The sequence below is a fragment of the Corvus hawaiiensis genome, chromosome 21 (assembly GCF_020740725.1).
Source record: "Corvus hawaiiensis isolate bCorHaw1 chromosome 21, bCorHaw1.pri.cur, whole genome shotgun sequence".
In the NCBI taxonomy this organism is placed as follows: domain Eukaryota; kingdom Metazoa; phylum Chordata; class Aves; order Passeriformes; family Corvidae; genus Corvus; species Corvus hawaiiensis.
Window position 1 is genome coordinate 2,902,033 of NC_063233.1, and position 16,469 is coordinate 2,918,501.

At 51.0% G+C, this 16,469-nt stretch overlaps 3 protein-coding genes across 6 annotated transcripts; 1 reads left to right on the plus strand and 2 right to left on the minus strand.

Annotated features, from left to right (window-relative positions):
* Positions 1 to 1,226: 1,226 nt before the first annotated feature.
* MRPS2 (mitochondrial ribosomal protein S2) lies at positions 1,227 to 2,967 on the minus strand. 2 transcript variants are annotated; one of them, XM_048325623.1, is made up of 4 exons: positions 2,865 to 2,967; positions 2,726 to 2,791; positions 2,405 to 2,534; positions 1,227 to 2,126 (listed from the first exon to the last, which is right to left on the minus strand). In XM_048325623.1, exons 1-4 carry the CDS (start codon positions 2,890 to 2,892, stop codon positions 1,583 to 1,585), a joined length of 768 nt encoding a protein of 255 aa, XP_048181580.1. In that variant the 5' UTR covers positions 2,893 to 2,967; the 3' UTR covers positions 1,227 to 1,582. The 2 variants fall into 2 exon arrangements, with proteins under 2 accessions (XP_048181580.1, XP_048181581.1); XM_048325624.1 differs by having other exon boundaries at positions 2,726 to 2,788; positions 2,865 to 2,940.
* A 46-nt stretch (positions 2,968 to 3,013) lies between these two features.
* Positions 3,014 to 3,983, plus strand: PIERCE1 (piercer of microtubule wall 1). Its single transcript, XM_048325626.1, has 3 exons — positions 3,014 to 3,173; positions 3,241 to 3,319; positions 3,481 to 3,983. Exons 1-3 carry the CDS (start codon positions 3,109 to 3,111, stop codon positions 3,679 to 3,681), a joined length of 345 nt encoding a protein of 114 aa, XP_048181583.1. The 5' UTR covers positions 3,014 to 3,108; the 3' UTR covers positions 3,682 to 3,983.
* Positions 3,984 to 4,150: 167 nt separating this feature from the next.
* Positions 4,151 to 15,389, minus strand: PPP1R26 (protein phosphatase 1 regulatory subunit 26). Of its 3 annotated transcripts, none has more exons than XM_048325620.1 (3): positions 15,275 to 15,389; positions 8,532 to 12,557; positions 4,151 to 5,411 (listed from the first exon to the last, which is right to left on the minus strand). In XM_048325620.1, exons 2-3 carry the CDS (start codon positions 12,494 to 12,496, stop codon positions 5,258 to 5,260), a joined length of 4,119 nt encoding a protein of 1,372 aa, XP_048181577.1. In that variant the 5' UTR covers positions 12,497 to 12,557; positions 15,275 to 15,389; the 3' UTR covers positions 4,151 to 5,257. The 3 variants fall into 3 exon arrangements, with proteins under 3 accessions (XP_048181577.1, XP_048181579.1, XP_048181578.1); XM_048325622.1 differs by having other exon boundaries at positions 4,153 to 4,664; XM_048325621.1 differs by lacking the exon at positions 4,151 to 5,411 and adding an exon at positions 6,274 to 7,894.
* Positions 15,390 to 16,469: the final 1,080 nt, after the last annotated feature.

The window sequence follows — 16,469 nt, forward strand, 5'->3', positions numbered from 1 at the left end:
ACGGGATGGGACAGGGGATGGGGACACGGGATAGGGACACGGGATGGGGACACGGGATGGGGACACGGGATGGGACACGGGATGGGGACACGGGATGGGGACACGGGATGGGACACGGGATGGAGACACGGGATGGGGACACGGGATGGGGACACGGGATGGGACACGGGATGGGACACGGGATGGGGACACGGGATGGGACACGGGATGGGGACACGGGATGGGGACACGGGATGGGACACGGGATGGAGACACGGGATGGGGACACGGGATGGGACACGGGATGGGACACGGGATGGGGACACGGGATGGGGACACGGGATGGGGACACGGGATGGGACACGGGATGGGGACACGGGATGGGGACACGGGATGGGACAGGGGATGGGGACACGGGATGGGACACGGGATGGGGACACGGGATGGGGACACGGGATGGGACACGGGATGGGACACGGGATGGGACACGGGATGGGGACACGGGACGGGAGACAGGATAGGACACGGGATAGGGACATGGGATGGGGACACGGGACGGGACACGGGATGGGGACATGGGATGGGGACACGGGACGGGACACGGGATGGGACACGGGATGGGGACACGGGATGGGGACACGGGATGGGGACACGGGATAGGGACACGGGATGGGGACACGGGATGGGGACACGGGACGGGACATGGGATGGGACACGGGACGGGGACACGGGACGGGACACGGGATAGGGACATGGGATGGGGACACGGGATAGGGACACGGGACGGGACACGGGATGGGGACACGGGATGGGACACGGGATGGGACAGGGGATGGGGACACGGGATGGGGACACGGGACGGGACATGGGATGGGACACGGGACGGGGACACGGGACGGGACACGGGACGGGACACGGGATAGGGACACGGGATGGGGCACGGACCCCTGCCCCGGGCTACCCTGGGGCCTCCCACGGAAACACGAGGCGTGCTGGAGTATGGGTATCCCTTTTCTCAGCTGCTCCTAGAGTCCCCCGCTTCCCGCAGTGGCAAAGGCTGGGCTCCCAGTGTGTCACTGGACCAAGTAGGGACCCTCCGACCCCCACTGAGGACCCTTCTACCCTGCAGCAGCCACTGTGCAGTGTCCCCAGCTTGGGGACATCCTTCATCCCGTTCCCTCCCATCGCCTTGACTGCCCTGGCCAGACTCCCCATCCCATTCCACAAGGCAAAAACCCAAAAAGGAGCACAGGGATAAATCCCTTTATTTGCTAAGAAGAGGTGCAAGATACAAGTGGCTTCAGATGAGATCACAAACACAGGAAAGCCACAGGACAGCGGCACCTCCCTGCAACAGTGACAAACCCGAGGACAGGAGCAGGGTCTGGCCTGGCTCCATTTTCCCTTACGTTGCTCTGGACAATTTTTGGAGCTAGAGACCCTCCATGGCTGTGACCACTGCCGGATCACTGTACACAGGGCTGGGGGGTCCCCTCCCCAGCCAGCCAGCTCTGCCAAAAGCCGGTGCTCTGGATGCAGAGCCAGTCCCATGGAAGTGGAGCAGGACACCCATCAGTGAGGCACTGAGCGCATCCCTAGGGCTCTAATTGCCCTTGGCTTTGCTCCGCAGCTCCTCGATGGCCTCGCTCTGCCGCCTCTTGTCCTTGGCACGGATGATGGTCATCCTGAAGAGTTTGCAGTAGAGCTCCACGGCCGCGGGGGTGTCATCATTCCCGGGAATGGGGTAGGTGATCAAACACGGGTTGCAGTTTGTGTCCACCACCCCCACGGTGGGGATGTTCATCTTGGCCGCATCCCGGATGGCCACGTGCGGCTCGAAGACGTTGTTGAGGGTGCTGAGGAACACGAGGAGGTCGGGCAGGCGGACGCCGGGGCCGAACTGGATGGAGGCGTTGGTGAGGAGCCCTCCCTGCCAGTAGCGGGTGTGCGCGTACTCCCCGCAGGCCCGCGCCGTGCTCTCGACCAGGTGGCAGAACTGGCGCTTGCGGCTGACGAACAGGATGATGCCCCCGCGGTAGGCGACGTGGGCCGTGAAGTTGAGGGCCAGCTGCAGGTGCTGCATGGTCTGATCCAGGTCGATGATGTCCTGACCCAGGCGGCAGCCGAAGATGTAGGGCTCCATGAACCTGCGGGGACAGTGGGAGTGCGACACAGGGGACACGGGGATGGGGTGTGCAGGCATCGAGTGTTTCTGGACCATCCCATGCTCCAGCTCCTGGCTGATACCAGAGGTGCTCTCTGCAGAGAGCCCTCACACCCAGTGTGTGCCCCAGTCTCACATCGGGGGGATCCCTGTAACCTGCCCTGTGTGGGCAGTTCCAGGCTCAGACCAATCCAGCAAATGTGGTCTAGGGAAGCATTCCTGATGTCAACATGAGCTGGATCACAAAACAGCATCACTCACCTGTGCCGACATCCCTTTTTGTGGCCCAGGTGTACCCGAGCATCAAAGAGATCTTTCAGGGTGAAGAGCTCAGTCACGCTGAAGAAGTCGGGGTGGCTGAGAGGCTCCGTCAGCAGCTTGTCATCCTCAGCTGAGAGAGGGGAAAGAAATAATGACTGCATTTTGGGGATGAGCCGGGCCTGCAGAGAGGCGCCCGACGCAGCACGACCGGCTTCTGCACGGCGGTGACACCCGCACGGGCATCGCTCACGGGCTGGGGTGCCAGGGGTGCAGTGCGTGGCTCTGGGGACCCCCTTTCCCGGGGTGCACGGCAGCACTCACCGCGGGGCCGGGTGGCTGCCGGGGCCGTGGCAGGGACCGGGACGGTGCTGTAGAGCCGCGGGGCTGCTGCGGGAGAGAAACACGTGGGTCACACGGGCGGGCCGGGGCGCTCCGGGCCGGGCCGGGCCCCGCCGCTCACCTGCCCGCAGGAGCCGCGGCACCGCCATGCTCCGAGCCCGCCGCAGGGCACGGACGAGGAGGAGGAGGAGGAGGAGGAGGAGGAGGAGGAGGAGGAGGAGGAGACGGCGGAAGGTCAGCGGCGCTTTCCGCTTCCTGCGGGACGGGGCGGGCTCTCCCCGGGGCGGTTGCGCTGCGATCGCTCCCCGCCCTCCGCGTTTCGTCGCCGGGCAACGCTCCGTCCCCGCGTCCCCGGCGGCTCCGCCATGGCCGGCCCCGAGCAGGAGGTGCCCCGCCGCTTTCAGGAGCTCACCTTCTACCGCGGCTACGGGTGAGCGCTGCCCCGGGCGCGGCCCCGCCGCCCCGCTCCCCGCGCTACCTGTGCTCTCCCCCCGCAGGCAGCCGCCGGCTCACCCCCGGTTCCGGACCACCAACCAGAGCTACGGCAGCAGGGCCCCCACGGTGCACGAGCTGCCGGTACGTGACCCGGGGGGCCGAGTTCGGCCTCTGCACCGAGCACCCGCGGCAGATGGAGACACGCTGCCCTTACCTGCATCCAGCCCCGCTGCATCGAGGCTTTGCGGGTGCTGTCCATGTTGGCATTTAAAACATCCCCACCCTTTTCTCGCCACCCCCAGAGCTCCTTCAACATCCTCTCGCACAAGTTTTCGGATCATCTGGGCAAGATTGGCATGGTCAGGAACGACGGCCTGAACACGTCCCTGGAGAAGAGCCACTGCACCGGCCCCGACACGTTCATCACCGCCTACGAGCACCTGGACTTCCACCCCAGCTACAACCCCAGCGGCCCCTCGCACTGCAGGGACCAGCCGCTGTAGCGGGGACACCACAGAGCCACTGCGGCTTTTGGCTGCACTGGGAAAACCACCTACAGCCAGCCTTGATGCTAAACAAAACCCACTAGATTACAGAAGAATGTTATTAGGAGTAATATATTAAAGATTTAGTGTGGTTGATGTCAGTTAGGTTGCTTAGGTGAAGGCTTTTACCTAATTTATCAGTAGTGTATAAATACTAGAACAACATATATTACATATACATCCCCTTATCCTCTTTGTCACTAATGATCCTTTACACTCTGGGCTCATGTACCACATACCATTAAAAATTAAGATTTAAACTGCCTCTCTACTATTTAATGACTAATCAATCTGCAAGTTTTCCAGAGGTATTCATTAACTCTTTGGATTTCTTGTAGAAAGTTCATGTTTCTTCTCTCTCAAAACTACAGCGTTTTAAGAATTTATTCAAATAATGACAAGTAATCAAAAAGAAATTTTTTTTTTAAGTTTTATTGGAACAACTGTAGTTACAGGCAGAGAAACTGCATCAGTTGGAGAGTGAGTGCACTGAAAGAACACCTGAACATTTTTGGGTAAAGATGAGTTTTTTTAAGAGAAACTACTCTGCCTGATGGATGAGAAACAGTCCCACCTTACAGGTGTAACATAACATTAAAAATGAGCATAATATTATTCAAACTGTTTGCTAAGAATATAAATAATGAGTGTAACATTATGTCCAAACACTACTGCAATTGATATTCCTCACGTCAGAAATATTCCCTATTTGTGGCATGTGGTTATCTCAAACATAGCAAGAGCTGGGTAAACCCCCCTCTGCTGCAAACACACCAATACATTGGAACAGGTAAATAAACTGAGCACAAATGGGCCCAAAAAGTTAACATTTCAAAGATTTAACATAGGAAAAGAAATAAGCAACCCTCTCTCATTTGCTGTTACTCTCGTATTAGACTCTAGACAATACCTGGAGCTTCTTAGAACTTCCCTTTCTTCTCCTGAAATGAGAAAATAACAAAGTGCTGAATCAATTGAAATAGTTGTGGCAATGTTATGTGTATTTTTATCCACAGATTTTTCTGCAGGTGGCATAATTTAGAGATAAGGCTGCCTCTTAAGAATATAAATGGAGTGGATTCTGTCACATATTTTCCCACTCCATCTGAAAACACCCACCTCTTCTTCCTTGCCTCAATTTCTTCCCTTTTAGTTTTACTCTTGAAACCAGTTCCTTTGAAGAGTTTGGCATGCAATGTATCTAAGTATTCAGAGGTTAGACCAAATACAATTTTTTAAAAAGAAATACCTGTACAAATTCAAAATATCATCCTAAAAATGACACATTTTACCACACAGGATCTACCTCAAACGATCTCTTTCTACTCTGTCTTTTGAAAGGAAGATTTTCACGTTTGCAGATAAAATTATGTGAGGCTGAACTATCACAAACTGAAGGGATGAAAAATTAAAAAGCTTCTACATTAATAAAAGAAATGGGGGCAGGAATGGTGTGTTCCTGCCTTGTATAAAGAGCAGCTACACGTCACAACATGTGTTCCTAAAATAGCAGCGAAGAACTGGTAATAAAAAATTAAGGGAGTCCTTCTGGTCCCTTGAGGATCCTTGAAGATTGTTCCCAAAGCACACAAAAACAGTCACTGGGGTAAAAAAATGAAGCAATAAACCTCTTTTCAGATTTATCTGAGAGCTGTGGTGCTGCAGCCAGGATCTGTAACTCACCAGAGCTGTAATAAAAAACACCAAGTAGTTTAATCACTTAATATCTAAATTAACAAGTTTTGTGCTCTGACTGGAAAGAAGAAATAGCATTGTGCATTTTTAAAAACCATGAACCAGCACTCATGAAAAAAAAGGTAACTTCACAAGCTTTAGAAGAGCTGAGTTTATGGTTTCATGTTTCTACTGCAATAAGGGATTAACTGGGGTCTCAGGAGGGTGGGGATAAAGGAAAAAGGAGTTTTCTGGGCACTCCCCAGGGCCAGCAGGGCTGTGCTGTCTGTGCTCTCTCTGTGGCCTCTCTGGGGCTGTCATGGGCACTATAAACAGGAAATAAAATCTGCTTTTGGAAATGCACCTATGAAGATTCAGCCTCGAGAGATTTGTGCTGCAGTCCCAGCCTTGGCACCACGTGTGGGACTCTTGCTCATGAATTCATTCCCACTCAATATAATCTTTTTTATTCCTCAGCTGGTCAGCCTTTAGTGATGTGTAAGAGGGATTTCTTATTGCTCCAAACCACCAGACTTCTCTTTTCTGAACAAGTGACGAGAACTGGGCCAGGATGAGGACACTGCCACTGGAGCCCTGGCTGCTATTCCACTTCCAGAGATGTTCCTTGACACACATTTAGTTACACAAGGAAAGACTCTACTCCTTGACCACAAACACCAGGAAAGTAAACTCTTGGAGTTCTGCTACCACAAGCACCATCCTCACCTCCCAAAAGCCACCCCTTTGTATTTTGTAAATTCTCCTCCTTCATTTTTTTTTACAAAGAATTAATAACATCCTCAGTCAGGAGGGAAAAGGGAACACAAAAGTTATCACTCACTCAAGATGATGACACAAACCATAGGAGCACTCCAGTTTCACGGTCCATGGGCAGAACCCCATTTATTAAACATTAGAAACTCAGCAATGTACACCATTTCCTATATACAAATCAAATTCATCAATTAAAAAAAAAAAAAAAGTGCTGTTTGAAATCAGGTTTTATTTAAAGCACAAGGTAACTGGAATTGCATCTTCACTGGGAGTGAATCAGGTCACGAGTGGTACTGAGGACACAGACACAGCGACAAGGGCACGAGACACCTCTGAAGTCGTAATGTGGATTTACCGAAAACTTTTGAGGAGAAACATTCAGCTTTTTATACAAACAGTACGTAGTGCTTCCAACATCTCTAGGAAAATTAAGTATACAGTTTAATCCTTTTAAAGCAAGGTACTTGGAAAACTTCTAGTTTAAAATACCAGCCTATTGAACTATTCCAAACAAAAGGCCCAAATCCTGCAAAGGAATCAAGGCAGAGCAAAAGATAAACCTGTGGAGAGGGACTGCAGGCACTGAGCTAAGTAAAAAACACTTTTCCAAGGTATCCTACCACAAAATGGAGATGAGCTAACACACTGACCTTTAAACAACCCGGCCAACCAACCCAAGGGCTACAAAAAGGTGGCTGGACAGTCAGAAATGCCAAAGTGAGCGCTATAAACATGTTTCAAACGTAGCTGCACAACAGCATAAACACACCAAGGATGTTCATTTCTCTACATGCCACAGTTACTACTCTATGCTACACCGCATTTTGCCCATATTCTGCATCACACCAGGGACACCGTGGGATACTGGATCCAGTCTTGGCTGCTTTTGCTCCATTTCGCAAGTTTAAGGCCAGCCTGGAGGAAGACTCCTGAAGTGACTGAGAAACAAAGTGATGCTAAGTGGTGGTTTGGCTGAGAAAAGTTCTGCAGAAGACCAGACAAAGAGAATATCAGATCAATTCACAGGGACAAGATGTGAGAACAAACTCCTCCAAGGACTTCACGACACACAAATGAAAATGAAAGAACCAACAACTCCAATTTACACCTTTTGAATTTGCAGTGAAACCAATGTGGGGGCACTTTGTGTGTGTGTGTGATGTGAATGTGCTACTTCAATCCCGTTGAAAGTCAGTACAAATAAGAAGATAGTAGTGAAAAATTGCTTTATTCTGGCTGCTGGCAATGGAGGCAAAGAAAGAGCCTGAAGAAAGAACAGTGCTGAAAAGATCCGTGGCGTTTGTGTTGTGACTTCCTACAGCAAACCCAGCTTTGCTTTATTGCACCAAAATTGTCAGTGAAAAGTTCACAGAAATGTAACATTTAAAAAACCACTTCTGAAAAAGGAAAGTTAAGGGCACTCAATTCCAGAAAGTTCATTCAGGAAACCAAAAGCCATCTCTGGGTAACTGCAGGGCATCAAATGAGATAGTTGAGAATAACGAGGAATTGTTTGAGCCCTGCAGGCCTGACAGTACAGAAATCCAGGGAAATCCAGGGAGATCCAGGGAAATCCAGGGAGATCCAGGGAGATCCAGGGAGATCACGTTGTCTGAACAGACACACTCCTTCACTTGTCTTGGACTGCAATTGTGCTTGGAATCATCTGCTAGCAGGAGGTTCTGGGTGTTCAAAAGGACTCTGAGCAGCTGCTGAGATCACTCTGCAGAGGACGTGCAGACAGAGCCATTCACTTGATTTACCTGAATTTGCATTTGTATCTTCCAGGCTGGATCTCCACACCCACAGCTGCACTCGAGTTCTGCTTAGGGACCTCATCCCACAGTCCTCAGGGTGGGAAAACTGAGCTCCCAGCAAAAACCCACCCCACAGGATTGTCCTAAGGCAGCTCGGATGTGACCAGTGTCAGATCATCTGCATTGCTATCCAAGGCTGTGTTTTCCTAGGATCTCTTAACAGGTTCCCAAATAAATTCTGTGCACAAACAGGTTTCCCTTCGAGAGACAATTAGAGGCCTCATAATTTAAAGTGTGATTAGCCAATATCTTATCTACAGTAACTACAGTATCCTGTAGGAATGCAAGCCCTAAAAATCATTATAAAAAATATTTCCTTAGAGCACTTTAAATAATTTACAAAATTCTACAAAAGCTACGTATGTCTATCCATGATATCCCTGTTAAATAGAATTATTTTCACATTAGTGTGTGTATGATATACAGGTATCAGCATCTCCCACTGCCTCTCCTTTCCTGTCTCAAGTTTTACCAAGGTAATTACAATGAGAATTATTTTATAAAAAGACTGCTAGTGTAAAAAAAAAAAAAAAAAGTACTTACATATTTGAAACCTTTTTTTCCATGAGGGAACCTGGGCAGTCCCCTGCAGGTAGATCAGTAAATTTTGCACAGGTTTTGGTTAAAAATTCCTGCCCTTGGTGTACTTCACTAGCAGCTTCGCTGTTCTGCAGGACAGGTATTTTTCCTTCCATTTTGGAGCTGGTTACCTGACTTTCTTCCTGCCTCTCAGCTTTTTCTTCCTTAACACACATCTGCACACTGTTTTCTACACATGCTCCTCCACTGTTATCCACTGCTGCTGCTGTCACATTGAATTCCTGCCTTGGGCAAGCTAAACTTGGATCTGGCCTCTTGTCCAGCTGGTTATTCCCTCCCTTACTGCACACCTGAGCACTCTGCTGAGCTGGGTCTCTGCTGACTTTATCTGCTTTTCCCACACTGCACTCAGGGCGTGGGGGATCCACAGTGGAGTCAGCCCAGCTGCCTTTGTGGATACCTCCTTCCTCGATCCACAGCTGGCTGTTCTCAGCTCTGGAGGTTCCTCTGCAAGCCTTATCAGCTTTTCCTGCTGCCACACTCGGTTCCTGTGAGGGGAGGCTGGAGTGTGACTGATGCCCTGGAGTGTCGGCCTTCCTGCAACCCTCAGCTGCCACTTTGAAACACACAGGAGCAGCCTCAGCTCCTGCACAGGTTTCTGCTACATGGGGACCTGCCCCTCTCACAGTGAGTTTCTGAGAGGAACTGGGTGCTTTTATTGCTGGTGTAATTTCCCCACTAAATTCACCTTTTGCCAAGGGGTTAAGTACATCTGTGTCCTGGGAAGCTGCCTCCATTCCCAAGGCACTGCTCTGGGTGAGCAAACACTCTGCTTTCTGCTTTTTGTTCAAAAGCATCGATTTCTTCCGGTCCCGGGCATATTTGAGACCTGCAATAAATTTACTTGAGATTTTTAGTTGGAAGGTATTCTTCCTTTTAGATCTGGGCTTTGCATTCATGACTTTTCTCACTTTACACCCTTCATTTCTGCTGGTTTTTGGGGGCTCTGTGTTACGGACATTCCTTTTCCCTGTTGCATTCCCAGGTAACTCCCCAGCAGCACCACCTTTGACCCCCCCCAGTCCTTGCTTAGCTTTTGACTGACCAGTAGTAGGAACACTCTCTGCAGAGGAAGCACATTTCCTGCTGCCAGCTAACATTGCACTTTTCCCTTCTGTTCTCGGAGAGTTTTTCACCTCCTCAGTTTGCTGAGCTACCTCAGTCTTTTTACTCTGACCCAGCACGAAGTCGATCTCATTTTCCACCGGCTGCTGCTTTGCTTTTCCTTTATTACCAGTTTGTTTGGTCGCTCTAAATAGGTCCAGACTTGCATCACCTTTTTGCATCTCTGAATTGCTTGCAGAGTCTTTAGCCTTTTCTGCCAAAAACCTTCTGATTTCTTGCTCGATGCTGTCATCACTGTCCACTGAGCTGCTGTCACTGGTGTCCGACACAGCTGGGAAAGCACATTTTCTATTTTTAGCCCCCCGCTGGTTTGAAACTGATTTAGGTTTATTGCCTTTTTTAAGCTGTAAGTTAAACTCCAGGTTTTTCATGGTTTCTGGCTTGTCATTGGGAAGTCTGATGTTGTCTGGAGGGTTCCTGACTGCATTCTCCCTCACAGCTTTCCTTGGTTTTGAGAGGCAGCTTTTCAGCAGTGAGGGATTTTTATATTTCCACTCGTTTTGTTGGAGGTTACTGAATTCATCCAGCAGCTGAGTTTCTGTCTCACTGAATCTGACTTTCTTCTTGCACTGAGCTTTCTGGTCCTTGGATTTCTTCTTTAACTTCCTTTTAGACCGTAACAGGTCCTTGATAGCACTATCCAGGTCCTCATCACTGTCCAGAGAGCTGCTCTCATCACCCGACCCCTCCCTCTCTGGGGTTTGGGTGGGGTTTTTTATAGGTTTTCTTGTGCTACTCTGAACCTGCACAAAAGGGTTTACAGAGTCCAAGGCCACACATCTGCTGCCATCAGAGCCAGACAATTTGGGAGACATCAGCTGCTGCTGCCTCGGGTCTTTACTACTCTGAGCATCCCGGAATTCTGCAGGGCTGCTCAGGGCGCGCTCCTCTTGGAGCATAGGGAATTTGGAATAGTTACCTGGCTGGAAAAGTCCTGTCTCCAGCTGTTCAGGTGCTTTTGATGCCCCTTGTTTTGCTGTTCTGCCCTCCCTTTTAAGTCTCCTTTTCCGACTCAGGGATAATTTAAGTGTTTTGGGCAGAGAAGGCTCAAGGGTCCCGGTGAGGTTGTTTGGATCAGAAGGCAAAGGCATCTGGATGGAGTGTGACAGGCTGGGAGGTTTTGTTCCAAGGTTTTCTGACTGTGCTTTCAGAGCCAAGAAAGTCCTGATTTCTTGCTCTATGCTGTCATCACTGTCCACAAGGCTGCTGTCACTTTCACAACGGGAGGATGAAAGAAGCTGGGGAGAAAAGAAGGAGTCTGCAGTGAGGGATTTGCTGTCGCTTCCCATTTGGGATGGCATGATCGTTTTGGAAATATCCAGGATAGCTTCTGCACACATGAGTTCTGCAGATGTGTCTGCTCTGCAAGAGGCCTGCAGTGTGAGCTCACAAGCAGCAATCTTGTTTTCTGGAAGTGCAAAATGTCTGGCTTTTTTCAGTGGTTTAAACAGCTTATTAAAGTCATTGCTTGTCCTTTCTAATCCTGTTGACTTGGAATTAATTTCTTTTCTCTTGTTGCTTATAGGGTTTTTATGGATTTCTGGTGAGGCACTTTTTGTGGAGCTAATTGTCAGGCTGGCAGAAATGTCTGCCATACCCTTTGGATCAAATTGTTCCCTCTGCAAAGGGACACAGTTTGCTGCATGACCTGCCTCTTTCCTGATTTTCTCCAGCTGGTAAAGCTGAATGGCTTCTTCAATGCCATCATCGCTGCTCGAGTCAGATGTGTGCATGCTCTCCTCGATAAGTGCTTCCCTTGGCTCCCAGTAATGAGCTCCACTTCCCTCATTCTGCTCCACGAGCCAGGGCTGGCTGGCAGTGGCCATTTCTAGATATGCTTGGTTCACCTGGCTGAAATCACTGGGCTCTGCTTGGATTTTTGACTGCAAACACTTGGACTGGGCACCGGATTTCTGCAGCTTGGGATGGTGCCTCAGGAGCAGTGCACTACAACCTTGCTTTATAGCACCACAGTTCGTTCTGTTCGTTGCTTCTTTGTTGCATTTCAGGACAGATCTCACACCGGAATCTTTTTTATCCTCCTCAGTAACACATTTACTAATTTCTTGCTGCTTCTTCTCATTCAAGAACTGCACTATTTCAGCTTGTATGCTCTGTTCGAAGGAGTCATCGCTGCTGATGCTCTGAGGGGAAGCAGGCTGGAGCCTTTTCCCAATTCCCAGGTGGTCAGACAGGTACTCTTCAGAGAGCATCTCGGCTTTAAACTTCACGGGGAGGAGGTTACTGGCCACTTTGTTCCGGGAGAATTCTCTCTTAAACCTTTTGTCTCTGCTCACATTCTCAGTACGCTCTGCATTCCTTGGTAATGACTGGGCACTTTTGCTTTTCGTTTTCAAGTACTCTTGGATGGCTTCCTCTATACCTCGGTCCACAGAATCGTCGCTGTCAGAATCCAGCAGGAGAGTCTCAAATTCCACATTCTCCTCCACATCGGTGTCATCGGAATCCTCAGGGCACCCACACCGGGTATACTGAGGATGCTTCCGCAGCAACGTGGTGCTGGATGGGACCCTGGTACTGGTGCCTTTTTCTTCCTTCTGTTTCTTCTGCATAACACAGCCACACTCATTGTTCATACCCAGGGCAGGCTCTTGGCTTTGCAGGTTGTTTATGATCATCTGAACTTTGGCGCTCACAGAGGTTCTGGTGATGTCGCCGTCAGATTCAGGGAAGCAAACGGGGTATCTACAATTCCTTGCTGGTCCAAAGGACTCCCATTTTGTCTGAAGAGCTACCAGAGGAGAAGCATCCATAAGGAACATTCTAGCAGACCACAGCAAAGTCCACAGTGGAACAGATTTTCAGACTGGTCTCTCCTCCATCCTAAAACAAAGAAAAAAAGGAAAATACTTATGACACGCGTGCCTTCTAGAAATTCCATGTAATAATCCTGGTAACATAAATTGTAAATTATTAACACTCGGAACTACTGTGCCAGATAATCACAGGAGTTACTCCTCAACATCACTTGAACGGGTAAATCAGTCACTACTGCCACTGGGCATAAAGCAGAGCACTCATCTTTTGTGGTTTGTAGTATTTTCTGGCAAAATCATAACCCAATTCAAGTAATTATCTTCACTTCTGAAAATCTTCCTGCGCTTTCCAGTCCTTTTTGCATGTGCTCCTAAATAATGATGTACTGCCCAGACACACAAAGACTCACTGTGATGATACCCAGTGCACTGGTGTGTGCAATCCCCTTTGCACTAAGGTTGTCTCAATACTTCTGCAGAAAACTTTGTGGCAAGAGAGAAAGAACAATTTTAAGGAATTCTTTATAATAAAGTAGAATTGGTGGGAGTAGAGAACCCAGCAAAATATTCTGCCTGTTGTTTCCTTTGGCATAACTGCCCTTTTTAAGGAACACACAGCTCAGCTTTCCAGTTTTCCAACGAAAGCAGCGCTGGCTGTGTCCACATGGTGCAGGATGGGTGGATGTGGAGACAGCTGGACCATGATCTGGGATGGTGGGACACAAACCAACTCCTCCTCAGAGAGCAAAGTACTCACACAATATCCCAAAACAGCTTTTACTTGATCTGACTTGGCGTTAAACACACACAGCTGAGGTACTTGGGGCAGCTCAGAGAGAAGGACAGGGAACTTATTTCTTCCTGAGACACGCTCTACAGCAATAACCCCAAGACATCAATCATCCGGCCTCACTGCAGGATAAAAGCTCTTGGCAAACACAGATCTTTGGGAGTGCACAAAAGCAGGATGAAGATTAGGAACTATTCTTTGTGTTCCAGTCGAAACTGCAGACAGAACGATGCTTTGGTTTGTGGCAGAGTGAAAAAAACCATCCACAAAACTCCATTTAACACCCCAAAAAGTTCACCATCTCCACATGGTCCCATGAGGGTTGAAGGCTTCACCTGCAGCATCATTTGGATCAAGGGAGACAGCAATTCCCAAAAAACTACAGCATTTGGGTGGCTCTTCAAGCCTAGGCTCCGCACAAACACAGTGAGTCCCAACTGCAGGGGCACCGGACTCTGCCAACCTAGAGGGACACGATTTTCCCTCTGAAACCTCCCTGACCTTGCTCTTGTCAATTATTCTCTAGTTCTGGTTTCAAATTAATCAGTGGCATTAAATATTTTAAAGGATTAATGACTCTAAACTCTTTAAAACTCCTTTTTATTTACTACTGAAACGTAACAGACAACCAGGGAAGACAATTCTTCATCGCTCTTCTGATTTTTCTTTTCCTCTGTGAGAATTTGTCCCAAGCCATTCCTACAGAATTAAAATTTTAAGTATTTTGATCAAGACCATCCCTCCTTGCTGGCTGGTACCTGGAGCAACCCAACACAAGCTGTTTTAACTTCCACCTTTGAGTCAACTGAAGATAGTTTGGATTTATTTCAGCTCTACACACACCAGTAGAGCTCAGTGCTCCCAACAGAACCTGTATTTGGCCATGAATTAACCAAAAGCACCTCACAATCCTGACTTGTGCCTGAACACACAGTTCCCAACAGCCTCCAACACGTTCACTTGGGCAAATATAAATTAAAACCACTTTTCCTTATAATAGGCAGCTAAGGATCAAAAAGACAGAAATTAGGATACCTCATTACCTTGAAGCAATGCAATTAACACACTTTAGCTCCCAGCTTCATTAAAAAATAAAACCCCAACATTTTTCCTATTAAGCTATTTCCACAGTTTTCAGGGAAGGGGCAGGTACCTTTGCTATGCCACACCTAGACTGGGGGTATCCTGCAAGAATTACATGGGATTGGGGTGAATTTCTGTGCCACAACACCCACCCAGGGCACCCATGGAGACTGGGAGGGGACACCTGGGTGCTGCCTGAGGGAGGACGTAATGGGACACTCACCCAGGGAATATTCACAGAACGTGTGAGGGGACATGAAGGGACACCAACCCGGTGCGCACCCAGAGAGGCTGTGTGAGGGGACATGAAGGGACACCAACCCGGTGCGCACCCAGAGAGGCTGTGTGAGGGGACATGAAGGGACACCAACCCGGTGCGCACCCACAGAGGCTGTGTGAGGGGACATGAAGGGACACCAACCCGGTGCGCACCCACAGAGGCTGTGTGAGGGGACATGAAGGGACACCAACCCGGTGCGCACCCAGAGAGGCTGTGTGAGGGGACATGAAGGGACACCAACCCGGTGCGCACCCACAGAGGCTGTGTGAGGGGACATGAAGGGACACCAACCCGGAGGGCACCCACAGAGGCTGTGTGAGGGGACATGAAGGGACACCAACCCGGAGGGCACCCACAGAGGCTGTGTGAGGGGACACGGGGATACCCCCACCTCGGGGGGCACCCCGGAGGGGCTGTGACGGACCCCCCACCCTCGGGGGCAGCCCGCAGCCGCCGCCTGCGGGACCCCCGCGGGGCGCCGCGCCCACTGCCCGCAGCCGGCCGGGCCCTGCCCGCGCCGCCATGGCTCCCCCTTCCCGCCTTCCGCCGCCCCGGACCCGGGCCCGGGCCTCCCTCGGCCGCCGGAGCGGCGGGGCCCGGCCGCGCCCCCCGCCCGCCGCCCGGCGCTCACCTGCCGAGAGGAGGCCGACAGGGGGGGACGGGGGTCGGCGGCGCCCGGGCCGGGCTGTCAGCTCCGCCGGGCTCCGCTCCGCCGCTGCCCGCCGCTCTGGTGCAGGGGCGGGCGGCGCTTCCTTCCCTGCCCCCGGGGAGCGGGAGGCATGCGCCGCAGGGCTCCGGCGGGGAGGCGGGGAGGGAGCGCACCGGGCCGGGGCACAAAGGCAGCGGCGGCCGCTGCTCCCGAGAAGCCGGCGCGGAGCGGAGGGCGGGCGGCGGGAGCCCGGTAACGATCGTAACGGAAGGGCCCCCGGGGGAAGGGGCACTGCGGCTTCCTGCCGCAGCCCCGCGGCCAGGGCCGGGCTCCAAACCGCGGTCCCGGCGCGGACTGGGAAAACAGCAGCGGAAAGAACAAGATTGTACTCGACTCTTGTCTCATAACTATGTAGGGAGGGGGGGGGGGGATGATCCATCCGCTCCCTTCGGGGTGCAGCGGGGGTGCCAGAGTGGGGGAACTCAAAATATCGGCAGGATGCAACACTTGGCTGTCCCAGGCGCAAAGTTTGGGGGTGCAGAACAAGAACTGAGGTGCAGAGAGCCAAGGCCTCTGCTCTCAGCAGCTGAAGCGGTCGGCGCTGGGGCTCCTGGAGCTGTTGGACTGTTGGAGGTTTCACACAGCGGAACAGCAAAGTTTTAGTGCTCTAATTCATCCCTGTTTTGTTGGCAAGCGGGTTTTCCCCGAGGATACACTGCCAACCCTATGCTATCATCCCTGTGCTTCCAGAGCAGAACCAAGCTGTGGGATGCTTCCCTTCGGGACACCCGTTTCAACCTGCTCATTCCTAAAACACACAGAGTGAGTCACAGCTCTCAGTCTATAAATCTGCACAAGCATTTCCATTCCTCGTCTCTGGCAAACAAAAACCTGGTGCCTCAACCCGAAGTGCTGCCTGTTTTCACTTTGTCCGTGCATTTTGTTTCCCCGTGGGGCTGGAACAACTGTGATGCTGCAGAGGAAATCAGCATCTTTTGGCTGGGTGTCCTCAAAATCACAGGGGAAATGCTCAGGCTGGGTGATGTCAAGTGGGGAACAGTGGGTATGGAGGGTCCCAGGCTGAAAATGGGGTGACTGAGAGTGTTGCTCTCTTTTTGTGCTCACTCTGTGGCAACACATCACAAGATACGGGGCTGATATATGGCGAGGAAAAGAT